Raw genomic sequence first — 18,341 nt, forward strand, 5'->3', positions numbered from 1 at the left:
GAGGCGGCGGTCATGTGAGGGGCGCCAAAAATGATTGTTTGAACCAGGCGCCACCACTGCTAAAGCCGGCCCGGGCTCCACAAAAGATACTGGGAAATTTAAAAGCAGAGCAGGGTGTCAAGGATTGGGCAAGAATACCCAAAGCAGCGAATCACACACCTTCAGCCTCGTGGGGACATCCAGGAGGGAAGGCTAAATTAAAGGGGGAACACCATAGTACACAGAATAAAATAAGCGGGGGAAAACACAACAGCGACAGGATTGAGGCGACCGCTAACAAAGGATCGCAGCTTCTTATTCACACCACATGGGGGGCACACAACTCACAACTACGCGAGAGTCGCACACGGCGAGTGCAAGAACAGTGCAGTGCACTCCCGCAACCCCTCGCACGGCTTTTAAAAGATCCACCATTCTCGACGCCAGGTGGCGCTCGCTCCCTGCAGCTGAAGCAAGACAGACTTGAATGAAGTGTCGGAATACACCGATGCGATGGGCTGGGTCTCTATTGAACCTGCCGCTGAACAAACCCCACCCTAATCCCTGAAGACTCCGACGGCGGTCTCCCTGCCTAAGAAATGTTTCCTGGAGCCTAATGATGCTTTAATTGTAATACACGCCAGTAAAACATGTTCACCATGCAAAGTGCCTCGCTCGCTGTGATGACGGTGGTATCGTCGTTTCAAGGCACGTTTGCAGAGAGGGATAGAGTACAACCTTTGACCTACGAGAAAGGGCTCTTCACCTGGACTAGAGCGATTCACATGCAATTTCAGTACTACCAAAAATAAATGTGTCCTTAACTACTGCTCAAGCGTCGGTGTTAAGTGCCGGTGCTGAGCACCGGAAACCACCGGCTCAAATTAAGCACTGGGCAATTTTCAAGCAGGACAACAACTGGGTGTCTCGGCAGGTTCACAACACAAGCACGGAGCTTTTAGTGGAGGAGAAGAGGGCAGAAAGCCGGGAGGATTCCCAGATAGCATCAGCAGGACCACACAGTTTCTCAGGCAAGCGCCAAGAAGCAAGACAAGCCTAGGGCGCCTCGAGGCTGGAACTGAAGCACGTTTGGGTGGACAGTGCGAGGATACCAGCTGAACGCCTTGTGGAGGCGGCAGGGGGGGTGGCAGGAGCTGCCCAGAGAATCACAGGGTTCCCGGGGAGTATCAGCAGGACCACACAGTTGCCCAGACAAGCGCCAAGAAGCAGGCGAGGGCCTAGGGTGAGTCGAAGGCGCGAACTGGAACACAAGAACGGGTGACACGCAAGGAGGCCTGCCCAGCGCCTGGTGAAGTCTACACATTGGCAGAGGTGTCCAGGGAAGGACAGAGCCCCCTCCATGCACCCGACACTGCCCGCCGGAGTGGAAGGAATGCGCGGCTCCGCTCACGGGCCAAGTATGTTGGCACGCAGCGCGCCTGGCATGGAAACAATCAGCCTGACTGGCCCCGGCTGCAGGGGGGGGCCTTCCTGCTGCTGGTGGGAGGAGGGTGGGTAGCAATACAAAGCCATTACCCAAACCGACCTGCAGGACACTGACTGCGCAGGCGGCAGCGCTGCGTAAACAGATGTGGCGTAAACATATGTGTAGTGAACGCGCTGAACCCGGACATTTACACTCACCACAGTGCGCCTTGAGTCTAACACATGTTTAAGAGGAGCTAGAAATGTGTAACAAAGGCAAGGCAACACTGGGAAGAGGGGGGGGGGGGCGCTAGGCAGCACCAGGCGGGGGCCTTGGCAACCCTCAGGAATCCAACTGCAGGGGCGGCAAAGGCTGCCATGCAGGGGAAATGAAGAGGCAAGGGGTACTAAAATGTCACGGTGCCAACAGCACCACCCCTCCCGACAGAACGCAACGGTGGCTGTGACAAGCCAGTCACCAGGTGGATTCCATGTCACCAAGGAGACAGGGCTTATTTTCGAAGTTTTAACAACATGATGCTTTCTGGGAAATGTAGTCCTACTGCACTCCAATGACTGAGGTAACATCTGAAAACAATTATTTGCGCAAAACAAGTCCGGAACAGGAGCATTTGAGTCTTCAGTGACACGGAATGTAATGTGGTACCAGGCTTTGGTTATACAGTGCCAAAGTAGAATTGTATTTTTTCTCTTTGAGTGTATTTTAGCCAGCTTTAGTTACGAGCTGTGTAAAATCTGCAGGCACGCTAAAGATTAGCACGAAAGCCGTTTCTTCATAGTTTGCATAAATGTAGATACACCTTGTCTAGCCTTTAAGTACGGTTAGGTTCGTTTTGATGCGACATTTCAAACTATATATACCCTATTTCTTTTGCATCTTTCGAGACCATATCAAGTAAAGGGAACCTGTTCAAATCTGTTCTTTGTGCTGAATACCTGCATTCGGAAGGGGTTTCTCGTCCTTCCAGGTGACCCCATTTAATGGAACAGGCCTCTGTCAGCCATGTGCTTTGAAACGTCGAATAGAACCGTGTCACGTGGTTCGGACACATCCGGGCTCATTTTGTCTTCACTGATGCTGCACCCCATGTCAACTTGAAGGTCACTGCTGGACTGCAGCAGGTGTGTGTCTGGCAGTCTGTCTGTCCATCCACCCATCCATCCATCCATCCATCCATCCACCCACCCATCCATCCATCCACCCACCCATCCATCCATCCATCCGTGAGTAACGTGGCAGCACTACAATAATATATATGTTTATTTACATGTATTTTATGCCGTGAAGTTGCCTCGGTAGCACGTGGTGAAATGTTCAGCACCAATAAAAAACAGACACAAACATATACATTGAATAATGGACACTATAGGGCCCAGAAATACTGGAGGAAACCTGGGCCTGCAGGCAGCGGGTGTGTCCTCAAGACCCACAACTGCTCGGGTCCCTCGGAAACACAATATTCGGATTCTGACACAATTAATAAAGACTTTCATCCCAGTAAAGTCGCAGCATAGGGCACGTCTTGTAAAGCCTGCATGGCAGTCATTTTGGGCCTAATTGTGAACCGGAAAGGAAAAGAAACTTCACCCCCTTTGCAGCATGACAGAGGAGCATCTGAAAGGTACAACAAAGTAACTCTTTCTGAAGTCTTTTCCAAGTACTCCCTACAACGTTTTTATCTGGGTGCCCACTGCTACGTCTACAGTCCCAGAGGAAATAACTTAAGAACTAACAGCAAAACTGGTCTGTAGGAGACAAAGGAAAATGTGTGCAGGCGCTAGCCCTCCAAAATTCCCCTAATAAAGATCGTACTTTACAAAAATATAAAGTTGCCTCTTCACTAGGTTAACAATTTTTTTATATACATAAAAATGAGATTGACAAATAATGGGAAAGTAGTTTTTCCTGAACAAAACACAAGCATCATCTAAATTTTGAAGATCAATTGTTTGCAGAAAACTGTACACACATAATAAGGTTTGCATAAGTAAAGTTGTAAAGTCTGCTGCCCTCACAAAATTCTGTTGCCAAAATTATAATTTTTCAAACTTGTAACAAAAGTAATTTCTTCGGGCAGGTGAAGAAAAGCTGTACTCACCCAGCAGACGACGCGGCCGTTGAAACAGGGGAGTTTCGCATTGTCATCCGAGATCTCTTCTTTCACCACCCTGCGGCAGAGAGAAGGGAAGGAGTCAGGTGGAGTATTAAGAAATGACACCTCATACAATATACAACGCGGGCTGTGGCTGCCTATATACCAAAGGAGAGCGCAGCGCCAGGGCTCACGGAGGGCCTAGCCCCATGTCCTACCCATCTGCCATTCCTCGCTTCGCTCGCAGACCTGACAGTAAGTCCATCAGACAAGCCAGAGGTACAACTGTCCCAGAGATGGATAGCGAAGCTGCAGGCTGCTTCAACAGGGCTCAATGCGGAGGTAGACATGGCGATGGGTGTAACGTGATGAACGCTCGCACACGCTGTAATATGATGAGCACTCGCGCCTCGAAGGGACAACACAAGGACAAGACGCAGACAGTGCCTGCAAGGCTCGCATACTTTTAACACAACCTGTATCACTACTATTTATTATTTAACAGCTGTATTGTGCACGAACCAGGTCAGGTTCCACGACTGGAGCGTTGCACATCGCATCACACACGGTATTCGTATTTTACATACTAATAACACCACCAAGTGAGAGGAGGGTAGGATTGGTGCTTTGTAGTCAATACAAACAGTGATATTGTTCGGTATGGACGTTTGGTCAGGAATGGGGCCAACTGTGGAGGGTGAACGTGTGCGAGAAAAGGAAGGTCCTCTCAGGGAAAAGACCACTGATGGGAGGGGACACTAACTTCCTTCTGTGCTGCTTTCCAAGGAATTGTTGCAATTCTCTTAAGAAGGAAAGAAAGCGTAATGTAGTTACTGGCTAATTACCTACGTTCTATTTAATTGACCCTGTGGTCCCCGAATTCTATAGTTAAAAAAATCTCAGCTTTGCCTCTTAAAGCTTGGTTTTCTATGCCAATGACCCTGCTCTCGCCTTTCTTGTTTCGATTCTTTCAGCAAAAAAAAAAATTGTCCGTTAACCAGGACGTCTGCTCCTTTACACACCAACAGCGCCCTTAACATATTATTACTGATAGGCTAGCAAATTCTACATTTATTTTTACCATTTCATTTCCATCCGTACACTCCTCTAGCCTCAATGTCCCTGTCAGATTTGACCTCATCAGCTCTGCAAACATCTCAATCACAGTTGGTGAAAACAGTGGTGAGAACAGGTGACCTTATACTGTTGCCTCAAATAACATGAAAGGCGTCCACGTCAACCCCATTCATTTGTATTTCAGCGCTGGGATTGGTGCCGACCAAAGACCATGACAGTTATGAGGGGGGTGAAAGATCAGATTTCCAAGAGTAACCACCGAAGTCAATATCCAATGCAACAACAGGCAGAGAGGCTCAGGAGAATTCAATTCCACATACAGGCAAAAGGATGTATGTTTCGCGAGATCTCCCAAACGGGAAACAGCATTACTCTGGGGGTATTCACGTGGTGCACCATGCTCAATCCAGGGTTGAGAGCCTTGCTTACAGTTCTTTGATAGCCAAGATCCTGGAGTACGACTACCCTCTGAGCGTGCCATATAACGGTGACCTTGCTGCTCAGTGAATTGCCACCATCAGCCAATAAACAATCATCTTCATGGTGTCCGTGTGCATGGGCTACTGAGGCAATATTCCTGAGCGGTTCTCATCATTCCAGTGTGAGGACACTCATTCCGTCAAGATGCAAACAAGAGCCAACCATCTGCTGATGCGACAAGGACCTCTCCAGGGGTCAAATCTGCCCCTTCTGCTCTTTGACATCTATACAGAACCTATGGGTGGCGTTAGAAGGTCCCAGAAGTCCCTCCCTATTCATCAACGAGATGACAAGACCCAACTCTACCTCGAGGGTCTCCTGAGGTGGATGGCCCATCTCCTAGCCAGCGGCTCTGGAATTATGCGGCAGGGGAGCACAAAAGTACAGACATTTAACAACATTATACACCAAGGAAATGCCAATTATGTAGCACATTCTAAGGCACCTAGCTCACCATTTTGTCATTTCAACACACATAAATATAAAAGGTTTTTCAAATTATACAAAACACAAACGTTCTAAGGGCGAAAGGGAACAGGACACACCTTTACCAGATCCTACAGAGTTATTATCCACCTCCAAATATTCATTTTGCATTTCATGGAAATACAGAAGCATTATTTTATTTAAACGATTTTTTTAATCCCAGAGAAAATAGTTTGTGTTAAACATACAATGCTGCACTGCACAGAACACAAGCCTGCATGTGCACACTTCATTTAATAAAAGGTGTGCCTCGGTTACTCTTCATATCCGGTCACGTGTGAGAACTGGGTTTCAGTTTCCATCTTCCGCTGTGCCAACACTTTGGCCATTAGAAGCATACCTCTCCATTAAGAAATGCCCTTAGAACCCCCATTTTCAATTAACTATGCATAATAGAAGTTTTTCCTATGAGGCATTGTAAGATTCAAGACCCCAGACCCACATTTAGAGAATTTCAACATTTGAGATTGCTCTCTGTTCTGAGAGCCCTCTAAAATACCTGCTATTATGGCAACTGTCTTTGTGATGAAATATGAATTTGCAAAAAGAAAGTAGATACAAAATGTCATGGTACAAAAGCACGCTCTTATAACACATTATTTCCACCCTCGTTTACCAAGGGGTTTCAATGCTGCAGTCAAACCCCCTTTCATCCTTCAACATATGTCAACATTCATACTATACTGTCTTGGCAGACGTTTCACCTCATTAGTGCCGCATCATACTTGGAGACTGAAATCAACAACTTTCAAGGTATTCTACAATCTCTAAAAGCACCTGTCTCAGTGCTTTCACTTTGGAGCCATTTGAGCGTGAAACAAATATGTTATGTTAATCCATTAATTCCTGCAGTCACACAATCTCATGCTTCCATTGGTCACGCTTATTACAAGTGTCCAAACTGGACGTTGTCCAGCAGAGGCCACGCCATCGAAGACTGCATTTCTTTCGCCGGTTCTCCCCTTCAAGACGGGCTCTTCCATTTATCCCACGATCGTTCTCCCCTGCTATAACCTGGGCCATGTTTCCTGGTAGCTCCATCACCCCCTTTTTCTAAACTTCAAAACTAGCCTCGTCGACGTCTTTAACTTCTGTCTCTTTCAAGGAAACTCCACACAAAAGTAATCCGATCATTCCCGTCTCTGACTCCTGATCTGCAGATCAAACCTTGATTATCTCTAGACTACACGGCGTTAGACAGGCAGTAATTATCTCTTGCTCGGGTTCCCTGTAGGCGATGTGATGCTTTCTAGCTCGGTCTTCAGTAAGCGGCGAGAAGCTCTCCAGCTCGTCCGGCATTGCAAAGCGCTCTAGCTCGGTCCCCAGTAGGCGGTGGATGCTCTCTAGCTCGGTCCCCAGTAGGTGGTGGATGCTCTCTAGCTCGGTCCCCAGTAGGCGGTGGATGCTCTCTAGCTCGGTCCCCAGTAGGCGGTGGATGCTCTCTAGCTCGGTCCCCAGTAGGTGGTGGATGCTCTCTAGCTCGGTCCCCAGTAGGAGGTGTGATGCTCTCTAGCTCGGTCCCCAGTAGGTGGTGGATGCTCTCTAGCTCGGTCCCCAGTAGGCGGTGGATGCTCTCTAGCTCGGTCCCCAGTAGGTGGTGGATGCTCTCTAGCTCGGTCGCCAGTAGGAGGTGTGATGTTCTCTACCTTGGGAGCCAGTAGGCGGTGGAAGCTCTCTAGCTGGGTCCCCAGTAGGCGGTGGATGCTCTCTAGCTCGGTCCCCAGTAGGAGGTGTGATGTTCTCTAGATTGGGAGCCAGTAGGCGGTGGATGCTCTCTAGCTCGGTCCCCAGTAGGCGGTGGAGGCTCTCTAGCTCGGTCCCCAGTAGGTGGTGGATGCTCTCTAGCTCGGTCGCCAGTAGGAGGTGTGATGTTCTCTACCTTGGGAGCCAGTAGGCAGTGGAAGCTCTCTAGCTGGGTCCCCAGTAGGCGGTGGATGCTCTCTAGCTCGGTCCCCAGTAGGAGGTGTGATGTTCTCTAGATTGGGAGCCAGTAGGCGGTGGATGCTCTCTAGCTCCGTCCCCAGTAGGCGGTGGATGCTCTCTAGCTCGGTCCCCAGTAGGTGGTGGATGCTCTCTAGCTCGGTCGCCAGTAGGAGGTGTGATGTTCTCTACCTTGGGAGCCAGTAGGCAGTGGAAGCTCTCTAGCTGGGTCCCCAGTAGGCGGTGGATGCTCTCTAGCTCGGTCCCCAGTAGGAGGTGTGATGTTCTCTAGATTGGGAGCCAGTAGGCGGTGGATGCTCTCTAGCTCCGTCCCCAGTAGGCGGTGGATGCTCTCTAGCTCGGTCCCCAGTAGGCGGTGGATGCTCTCTAGCTCGGTCGCCAGTAGGAGGTGTGATGTTCTCTACCTTGGGAGCCAGTAGGCGGTGGAAGCTCTCTAGCTGGGTCCCCAGTAGGCGGTGGATGCTCTCTAGCTTGGTTCCCAGTAGGCGGTGGATGCTCTCTAGCTCGGTCCCCAGTAGGAGGTGTGATGTTCTCTAGATTGGGAGCCAGTAGGCGGTGGATGCTCTCTAGCTCGGTCCCCAGTAGGCGGTGGATGCTCTCTAGCTCGGTCCCCAGTAGGCGGTGGATGCTCTCTAGCTCGGTCCCCAGTAGGCGGTGGATGTTCTCTAGCTCGGTCCCCAGTAGGCGGTGGATGCTCTCTAGCTCGGTCCCCAGTAGGTGGTGGATGCTCTCTAGCTCGGTCGCCAGTAGGAGGTGTGATGTTCTCTACCTTGGGAGCCAGTAGGCGGTGGAAGCTCTCTAGCTGGGTCCCCAGTAGGCGGTGGATGCTCTCTAGCTCGGTCCCCAGTAGGCGGTGGATGCTCTCTAGCTCGGTCCCCAGTAGGAGGTGTGATGTTCTCTAGATTGGGAGCCAGTAGGCGGTGGATGCTCTCTAGCTCGGTCCCCAGTAGGCGGTGGATGCTCTCTAGCTCGGTCCCCAGTAGGCGGTGGATGCTCTCTAGCTCGGTCCCCAGTAGGTGGTGGATGCTCTCTAGCTCGGTCGCCAGTAGGAGGTGTGATGTTCTCTACCTTGGGAGCCAGTAGGCAGTGGAAGCTCTCTAGCTGGGTCCCCAGTAGGCGGTGGATGCTCTCTAGCTCGGTCCCCAGTAGGAGGTGTGATGTTCTCTAGATTGGGAGCCAGTAGGCGGTGGATGCTCTCTAGCTCGGTCCCCAGTAGGCGGTGGATGCTCTCTAGCTCGGTCCCCAGTAGGCGGTGGATGCTCTCTAGCTCGGTCGCCAGTAGGAGGTGTGATGTTCTCTACCTTGGGAGCCAGTAGGCGGTGGAAGCTCTCTAGCTGGGTCCCCAGTAGGCGGTGAATGCTCTCTAGCTCGGTTCCCAGTAGGCGGTGGATGCTCTCTAGCTCGGTCCCCAGTAGGAGGTGTGATGTTCTCTAGATTGGGAGCCAGTAGGCGGTGGATGCTCTCTAGCTCGGTCCCCAGTAGGCGGTGGATGCTCTCTAGCTCGGTCCCCAGTAGGCGGTGGATGCTCTCTAGCTCGGTCCCCAGTAGGCGGTGGATGTTCTCTAGCTCGGTCCCCAGTAGGCGGTGGATGCTCTCTAGCTCGGTCCCCAGTAGGTGGTGGATGCTCTCTAGCTCGGTCGCCAGTAGGAGGTGTGATGTTCTCTACCTTGGGAGCCAGTAGGCGGTGGAAGCTCTCTAGCTGGGTCCCCAGTAGGCGGTGGATGCTCTCTAGCTCGGTCCCCAGTAGGCGGTGGATGCTCTCTAGCTCGGTCCCCAGTAGGAGGTGTGATGTTCTCTAGATTGGGAGCCAGTAGGCGGTGGATGCTCTCTAGCTCGGTCCCCAGTAGGCGGTGGATGCTCTCTAGCTCGGTCCCCAGTAGGCGGTGGACGCTCTTTAGCTTGGACACTCTCAATCTCGTTCTCAGTAGGCTATGCAATGCTCTCCAGCTTGGTTCCCAGCAGGTGGTGCAATATTCTCTAACTTGGGCCCCAGTAAGTCATGCAAGGCTCTCTATCTCGGTCACTGAAAGAGGGTGCAACTTTCTCCACCTTAGGGAAGAAGCAACACAGACAACAAGTGGGCGGGAGGGAAGAAGCAACAGGGACAAAGGGCGGGTGGGAGGGAAGAAGCAACACGGACATCGGGAGGGAAGAAGCAACACGGACAAAGGACTGCAGGAGGGAAGCAGCCACACGGACAACATGCGGGCGGGAGGTAAGAAGCAACACAGACAATGGGCGGGAGGGAAGAAGCAACACAGACAATGGGCGGGAGGGAAGAAGCAACACAGACAACATGCGGGCGGGAGGTAAGAAGCAACACAGACAATGGGCGGGAGGGAAGCAGCAACACGGACAATGGGCGGGAGGGAAGAAGCAACACAGACAATGGGCGGGAGGGAAGAAGCAACACAGACAATGGGCGGGAGGGAAGAAGCAACACAGACAACATGCGGGCGAGAGGTAAGAAGCAACACAGACAATGGGTGGGAGGGAAGAAGCAACACAGACAATGGGCGGGAGGGAAGAAGCAACACAGACAACATGCGGGCGGGAGGTAAGAAGCAACACAGACAATGGGCGGGAGGGAAGCAGCAACACGGACAACATGCAGGCGGGAGGTAAGAAGCAACACAGACAATGGGCGGGAGGGAAGAAGCAACACAGACAACATGCGGGCGGGAGGTAAGAAGCAACACAGACAATGGGCGGGAGGGAAGAAGCAACACAGACAATGGGCGGGAGGGAAGAAGCAACACAGACAATGGGCGGGAGGGAAGAAGCAACACAGACAATGGATGGGTGGGAGGGAAGAAGCAACACAGACAATGGTTGGGTGGGAGGGAAGAAGCAACACGGACAATGGGTGGGTGGGAGGGAAGAAGCAACACGGACAATGGGTGGGTGGGAGGGAAGAAGCAACACGGACAATGGGTGGGTGGGAGGGAAGAAGCAACACGGACAATGGGTGGGTGGGAGGGAAGAAGCAACACGGACAATGGGTGGGTGGGAGGGAAGAAGCAACACGGACAGTGGGTGGGAGGGAAGAAGCAACACGGACAATGGGTGGGTGGGAGGGAAGAAGCAACACGGACAATGGGTGGGTGGGAGGGAAGAAGCAACACGGACAATGGGTGGGTGGGAGGGAAGAAGCAACACGGACAATGGGTGGGTGGGAGGGAAGCAGCAACACGGACAATGGGTGGGTGGGAGGGAAGAAGCAACACAGACAATGGGCGGGCGGGAAGAAGCAACATGGACAACGGGTGGGCGGGTGGGAGGGAAGAAGCAACATGGACAACGGGTGGGCGGGTGGGAGGGAAGAAGCAACACGGACAACAGGAGGGCCGGAGGGAAGAAGCAACACGGACAACGGGAGGGCGGGAGGGAAGAAGCAACATGGACAACGGGAGGGCGGGAGGGAAGAAGCAACACGGACAACAGGAGGGCCGAAGGGAAGAAGCAACACAGACAAAGGACTGGCGAGAGGGAAGAAGCCACATGGACAACAAGCGGGTGGGAGGGAAGAAGGAACACAGACAACGGGTGGGAGGGAAGAAGCAACACACACAACGGGCGGATGGGAGGGAAGAAGCAACACGGACAATGGGCGGGTGGGAGAGAAGAAGCAGCATGGACAACATGCAGGTGGGAGGTAAGAAGCAACAGGCGGATGGGAGGTAAGAGGCAAAGGCCGGGTGAGAGGTAAGAGGCAACGGCCGGGTGGGAGGTAAGAGGCAACGGGCAGGTGGGAGGTAAGAGGCAACGGGCAGGTGGGAGGGAAGAGGCAACGGGCAGGTGGGAGGGAAGAGGCAACGGGCAGGTGGGAGGGAAGAGCCAAAGGGCAGGTGGGAGGGAAGAGGCAAAGGGCAGGTGGGAGGGAAGAGGCAAAGGGCAGGTGGGAGGGAAGAGGCAACACGGAGAACAGGGGAAGGGAGGGAAGAAGCAACACGGAGAATGGGGGGAGGCAAGAAGCAACCTGGGGGTGGGGGAGAGAAGAAGCAGCATGGACAACAGGGGTATTGGGAGGCAAGAAGTAACACACAGACCACAGGAGGTGGGAGTTGAGAAGCAACATGGACAGGGAAAACAAGAGAAGAAAAAAAAGTACCCCAATTACAGTGCGATCAGTGGAAAGAAAGATCAAAATGAAGCAATCAGTGCTAGGTCCATGCTCCAAACAAGAGAAGTGGAAGTGAAATGGGCATGTGCAGGTCAATTAGGAGGCAGCAAATAAGACTGACAATGAATGGTAAGCAGTGGGAAGGCTCCAAGTTCCTTCTACTAAACAAAATATCTTGCAAGACCGTGCATGGGCACTGCTTCAAACGAGGCCTAAAAATGGGACCACAAGAAACAGACTATTCTAGTATCAAGTGCTTTGCGAATATTTGCCTCCGCAGAGAAAGTTCCTGCTCAGATGCGCAGTTTGGGCAAACATGAAGGGAATCTCTCCGGCCCTGCTCTGGAAACCATATGAACTGTGCTGGCGCACACCTCCTTGCAGCCAATATTTGCTTTAAGCGCTATGTCCCATTGCGTGCACCTCCTTTGCTGGAAGGCCTCCGAGCCCGCTCTCACACAGTAGGGTGGATGAAATTGTGCTGTCAGTGCGTTTGAACATTAGTTTTACTGGCGGTTGAAGATATGGTAATTGTTGGCAGCACAGATGGCTTTTGCTCGTTGTGTTTTTATTGGCTGTTTCAAACTTCCAGATGTGCTTGTTTTGGGCCAAGTGGGCGGGGTCTGGAGGGTTCTGCTCTTTCAGGCCATCGGGAAACATTTAGATTTGTTTTGATTGCTTTCATTTTAGAAAAGGCAGTTACAGAAGTGTTGAGGGTTAGACCCCAGACATTGAACCTCCAGCAGGTCACCCCAAAGGTTGGGTGGGCACCAGGCAAGAGCCAGGCACTCCTCTGCTCGAGGTGGCAGGTCAAGGATGCATGGGCTAAGCCGGGTATGGTGGTTCAGTGGACTAATGCATCCACTGCAGGGGCCTGTGTTTGACCTCATGGTCACAGGTTCGAATCTCGACGGATCCACTCAGCCTTTCATCCATCTGAGGTCGATAAAATGAGTACCATTGAGTTGGGTAACAGTAAACATCTGTTATTCAGCGCCAAAACACCTACGGGTAATCGTGCGCTTTACAAATACACCTGTTATGTTATGTTCCCTTTGAGACCAGTATTGCAGCATCACCTAAAGGTTGGAAACAGAGTTGTTACGTTTCTTCCCAGCCTTAAAGCTCCAGCTTTTACACACAAAACGTTCTGCAAATTCCAGCATGGACCTCCTCAAAAGTTAACTGGGCTCAATCGATTCCTCAGATTAATGAATGTGGATCTGGGTTGTGTGTCACAGTTACAGATATTTCTCCACTACAAGGAGTGGCACTCCAAAGAGACGCATGGCTTCTTCGTAAATCACAAAAAAGCAGCAACTTAGTGTTGTCACGAATCCGATCTGCTTTAATATTAATGCGTGTCTGTACCCCATAGCCGAACACCAGTCGCCACAGTTGTTTTCATGTAATGACGCCCAACAAGCTCGCCCGTCCTACACGTGCCAACCACATATCCGAACAGGGTATTAGAGCGCTTTGCATGAGCGGCAGTTACATTACACAAGATCACATTCATTTTCTGTATGCATGGAGAGAACATGTGATTTGCCCAGAAACACAGAATATTGAGCCAACGTCATCTCTGCTTGGACAAGAAAACATTGACTAAACCAATAGATCTTGGATATGCAAGACCTATTGGCTTTGTCAATGCTTGTTCTTTCCCAGCTTTGGATCTGTCAAAGATTCACATTTTTGGATTGCACTATTAGTGTCAGCTTTAACACGTACCCAACCGTCCGAATTATGATTTTTTTCGTATGTAGTAGGGCAACAATTATAGTCTTATTTCTTTCAATTGAGCATTAGATTTTTTAGCTGTAATCACTCTTTTTCACTATGTACCAGCTTTCTTTTTCTTTAATTAAATTAAGCCATCAAACGTTGAGTATTTTTTTAACATCCTTTATTCAATTAAAAGACACCCCTTTTTCTGGCAAACCCAGCCAACGAGTTTCACACCTTTTAGGCCCTCATAAGGGTTTATACATATATAAGGGTCAATGCACTATATTGATTAAAAACAATTTTACATTTACCCATTTTTTGTTATTTTTCAAAGCATTTTTTTTTACATAAAAACAATTATTAATCAGGAAATGTATATAAAAACGAAATTTCAATGTCAATTTCACAAGATCACCCCCTGTATAAACTGTTACCTGTTCTTTATCTTTATGAGCCTCGATCCTGGCAATTTGATCCCATTCCTGATCTTCATTCGAGTGATTATGGCTACCCAGCTCATCTTTTTTATCCTATATGGCCATGGTTTCTATTGTTTAAGATTTGGTCCTTCTATATTAGAATTCTTCTTATTGGTGTGTTTGCTACTCACAATTTCTTGAAGTTTGAATTCTTCCATTTGTATTATTATCTTTCCCAGAGTTCCTCGTGGGGAACAGAAGAACACCGCAGTGACAGGATAATTCTGATAATAATTCTGAAGTCAGTCATCTTCACAGCCGAAGTGGGGGAGGGCGGGAAAGAGTGGGGTTAATGTCAGTGCTGCAATTCATCGCCCTGTGAGAGGGTGACAGGAAGTCGCGCACTCCGTGTATGATGGATGACACTAATGCGCACAGTAAAGTGCGCTTGGCAGGTGACGCGTCATCGGAGTCGTTTAAAGAAGCATTAGCAAATTGCCCTTGTCCTCGCTCAGACAAATCTTCGGGGACGCGCATCCGAGGCAGGGAGAAGACGGGGTCTCCTTGGCAGTGGCTGCAAGGACACACCCGAAGGATGGGTCCAACGGGGCACAAGGAATCCATGCCACCTTTTCTAAGAGTCCGAATTCTTCAGATCTGACATGCTGATGGAGAACGGCTAGTGGGAGCACAGATATTTTGAAATGATTTATTCTGTTTGACCAGGATCCCGGCTATTCGACTGTTGCAATTGAACTTGTATCTTTAGCCTTATTTATAAAGGTCTAATGGAAGCCATAAGATCATTTCCCAGTATATTGACAGCTATAGGTTCTCCATTTTAATTTTGGCAGTGTTGCTAAATATACCAAGATTGATGCTATTGTTTATATTGCAGAGATCCAGTCAGAAAAGAAAGTGGACGCTCTTACACTGGAAGTCTTTGCCCTGAAGAAGACCCTCTAAATACCCCTAGGTCGAAACCCGTTGACGCCCTAAAACGTGGCCTAATTAGGAGAGGACACAATTGTTACATTGTGTGTTTTTCTGTTACTTAGTTTTTCTCTGCCACTGTTTGATCAGTCTACACTTGTCAATGTTTACTATTTCACCACTGTTCGTGTAACTGTCTGAGCGCCCTTTACATTTTGATTTTCTTGTGTGTTTTATGGAATTTGCATTAAAAATCGTTTTTCTAATATTGTATAAGTACACAGTTTTTGTGAAATTAAGTCGGTATAGTTTTTTGCTATGTTTATGTATTCTTTTTGTCTTCTTCCACTCTAGTTCTCTTTTTTTCATTTATTGTAGCTCTTGAACCACTGTTTGGAATACAGTAGATATTGTCCCAGGTTATTGTTCTAGGGTTGCTCTTGTTGTTTGTAAACCTTTTCTAAGGGGGCTTTAGGAAACACAGGGGCGGAGACAAGACAGCGAGGGCACCGCAATAACCCGGCAAGGGAACGGGGGAATAATCCAGACAAAGACTAGGCGCCCTCAGAAGCAAAGGTTCAATTGCACCTGAATTAATCAAAAAAATGTGAGGAATGATAATGCAGCAGAAAATCCCCAGAAGAAATTAACTGACTTGCTCGCAATAAACAAAACAAGCATTTGCAATGCAATCGGTCTCGCATTTGGGACCTTATATGAATTTAGCTATGCAGCACATTAGCCTGGGTGCTGAAACCTCTGCTGTTCTTTAACATGGAGGGAAGTAAGCACCAAACTGTGTGACACGCCAGGTATGGGAACACATGGAAAGAAATATTGCCTTTCAGCTGAAAATGATATAGTCCAAAGCTCTGTTTTTAATATAAAATCAGGGACTTCAGTGGTCAGATCACTGAAAAAACAAGATTTTAAAAAAAAATTGTCTATGGGTGCTCGTGGAAGACAATTTCTATAGAATGGAATCTAGAGAAGGCTAAAGTGATTCTGGTATTTTACTGACCTCTGCTGGTCGTTTTCTATCAAGTAAGTTAAATAGAGGCAGTTGCCAGAAAAGTTAAAAAAGAAAGTCTCTCTGCAGAAGGCCCTTCTGGTATTTTACTGACCTCTGCTGGTCGTTTTCTATTAAGACAGTTAAATAGAGGCAGTTGAACAGAAAAAAAGTCCCTAAGTGGAAGCAGACAAGTCCTAGGGCTGATCTCCAGAGCCAACATGGTACATACACATAAGAATATAATAATAAGTATATACTAAAGTATATAAAAGAGATCACGAATGCTCGACCTAAAAAGTGTAGGTAACTTGAAAGATGTTTGTGAAAATACACACACATAAAAATCAATAAATCTCCCAACCTTTTGACTTCTGGGGACCCACACTGACTCATTACTGGAAGCTAAATTCAATTCATCGTCCATACTATATTCTGTTTGATGCACTGCTCCCACGAATCAATCTGAGGATACGAATTTCATTTTTAGCCTCTTATTTCCAATTTCTTCACATTTACAGTAAGTTTTAAAATGTTCAATTGTACATTGGACTTCTTTATTAATATACACTTTATCAATCTGTTAATATTTTTAATTTTCTAAGTAGTTGCGGACCCCCAGAGGAGGCTTAACAGACCCCCAGGGGTCCCCAGACCACAGGTTGAAAAACACTGGTGTAGAGGAATCACAGTTGTACAAAGATTAGTTGTAAATCGAGCTCCATAACAATCTGTGCAAAACATTTGAATGTTTGGACCCCAGCGTAAAATTGTCAGGGTCTTCTTCAGAACAAAGAATGCATTTTAGTAGCCACCAACAAAGGCTCCTTACTGAAGATGGGCATGGTTTCCACCAAAAAATAGGTTCATCGGTACATGAAGTGAAATAATTGGGGTAAAAAACTGCTGGACTCAGTATTTAAACTGCACCATCATCACTGCAAAATGAACACCGGGCCATGCCACTCGAGTCCGAGGCAAACCTGAATCGAAACATGAGAAAAGTGATTTAAAGGATGATGTCTGCCTAAATTTGTACAATATGTCTCTAGGCCATTTGTTGATCCCTCCACACCGTGTCCCAAAGGGAACTCTTAATAGGCAGGTCATGCGGCAAAATAAGAAGAGAAACAGCGCAGTCTTGCTTCGTTCCATAGTACACCTGAATTAAGTTGTTCCGGATGGGAATTAAATATCTTAGGTAGCAACAGTGTAAAGTACACAAACTGCGAAGGTAGGCCAAGCAACATATAATTTAGGGTACTGATTGTGAAGGAAAATGGAGGGAAGACTGTGCTTTTAGCTGGGTGGAACCGGGTAGCAGAACCCTCTTTCTGTTTTGTTTTCATTTTTGATGTTTAGGATTAGCGGTTAGAAGCATATAGCGCCAATGATAGTCAATGGTGGCATCTATAACCAGACTCCTCCCATTCTTAGCTCTGCTTCTGTACTTGGGACTCCTCCCATGGCCTATGCTCTTAATGCCGTAGACTCCTCCCACTCTCATTCCTTCTCCTGTACTTAGACTCCGCCCATCTTCTATGCTTTTAATGCTGCAGACTCTGCCCGTTCTGAGTGCTCCTGTGCACAGACCCGTCCACCGCTCAGTGTTCCTGCTGTAGGCAGACTCTACATTCTCAGTGCTGCTGCTCTATTTTCTATTTAGACACCTCCCATTCTCAGGTCTTTTTAATTTCTTTTTTTCTCTCAGAGTTTTTATATATCGCAAACTTGACCCGAAGGTATTGGGTATCAGAACGCTTTGCATTAGTACCCGTTGTGTTACACAAGGACACATTCATTTTTGTTAGGCACGGGGAGATTAAGTGATTTGCCCAGAATCACAGGATGGTGAGATTCATTGCCGAAACTCAAATCCGGTTACCCAGATTTGAGGCCGACCACCCTAGCCGTTTGGCCACACCCTCTCCCCAAGGGGGAGTCTTGTGCTGTTGCAGACTCCCCCTTTCTCAGGTCTGCTCCTGACTCCTCCCTTTCTCAGGTCTGCTCCTGACTCCTCCCTTTCTCAGGTCTGCTCCTGACTCCTCCCTTTCTCAGGTCTGCTCCTGTCTCCTCCCTTTCTCAGGTCTGCTCCTGACTCCTCCCTTTCACAGGTCTGCTCCTGTCTCCTCCCTTTCTCAGGTCTGCTCCTGACTCCTCCCTTTCTCAGGTCTGCTCCTGACTCCTCCCTTTCTCAGGTCTGCTCCTGACTCCTCCCTTTCTCAGGTCTGCTCCTGACTCCTCCCTTTCACAGGTCTGCTCCGGCCTCCTCCCTTTCTCAGGTCTGCTCCTGTACTAAGACACCTCCCAGCCCCTGTGAATCTACTGTACAGCCTCAGTCCCCAGGCCGTCATGTTTGTCTAGGTCCTGGCATTAACACAGCTGCATATTACTGGGCATCGTAACCATGCTGGTGCCACAACACACCAAGGACAATTTCTGGAAGATCCAGGCACATGCGAGTCCAAGCAACAAAGACGAGTCAAACCTGTGTCTCTTTAACCTATGGACTTCCTGTGGCTAGGGAATGGGGCGAGGCGTTTCCTTGAGCCCATAGTTTAATGTACAGCAGGGATCCTGCGACATACGCATCCAGAGCAAGTAATCTGGCAAAGGTGCCCCAC

At 48.9% G+C, this 18,341-nt stretch overlaps 1 protein-coding gene across 3 annotated transcripts in view; it reads right to left on the minus strand.

Moving 5' to 3' along the window:
* The window catches only part of DVL3 (dishevelled segment polarity protein 3), a 393,303-nt gene that overhangs the window by 222,088 nt on the left and 152,874 nt on the right, over positions 1 to 18,341 (minus strand). For all 3 annotated transcript variants that reach the window (XM_086944462.1, XM_086944463.1, XM_086944465.1), the window contains exon 2: positions 3,525 to 3,594. In XM_086944462.1, the coding sequence (XP_086800588.1) occupies positions 3,525 to 3,594 (70 nt within the window). The remainder of the gene's footprint in view (positions 1 to 3,524; positions 3,595 to 18,341) is intronic.

The sequence above is a fragment of the Lissotriton vulgaris genome, chromosome 11 (genome assembly GCF_964263255.1).
Source record: "Lissotriton vulgaris chromosome 11, aLisVul1.2, whole genome shotgun sequence".
Taxonomy (NCBI): Eukaryota; Metazoa; Chordata; class Amphibia; order Caudata; family Salamandridae; genus Lissotriton; species Lissotriton vulgaris.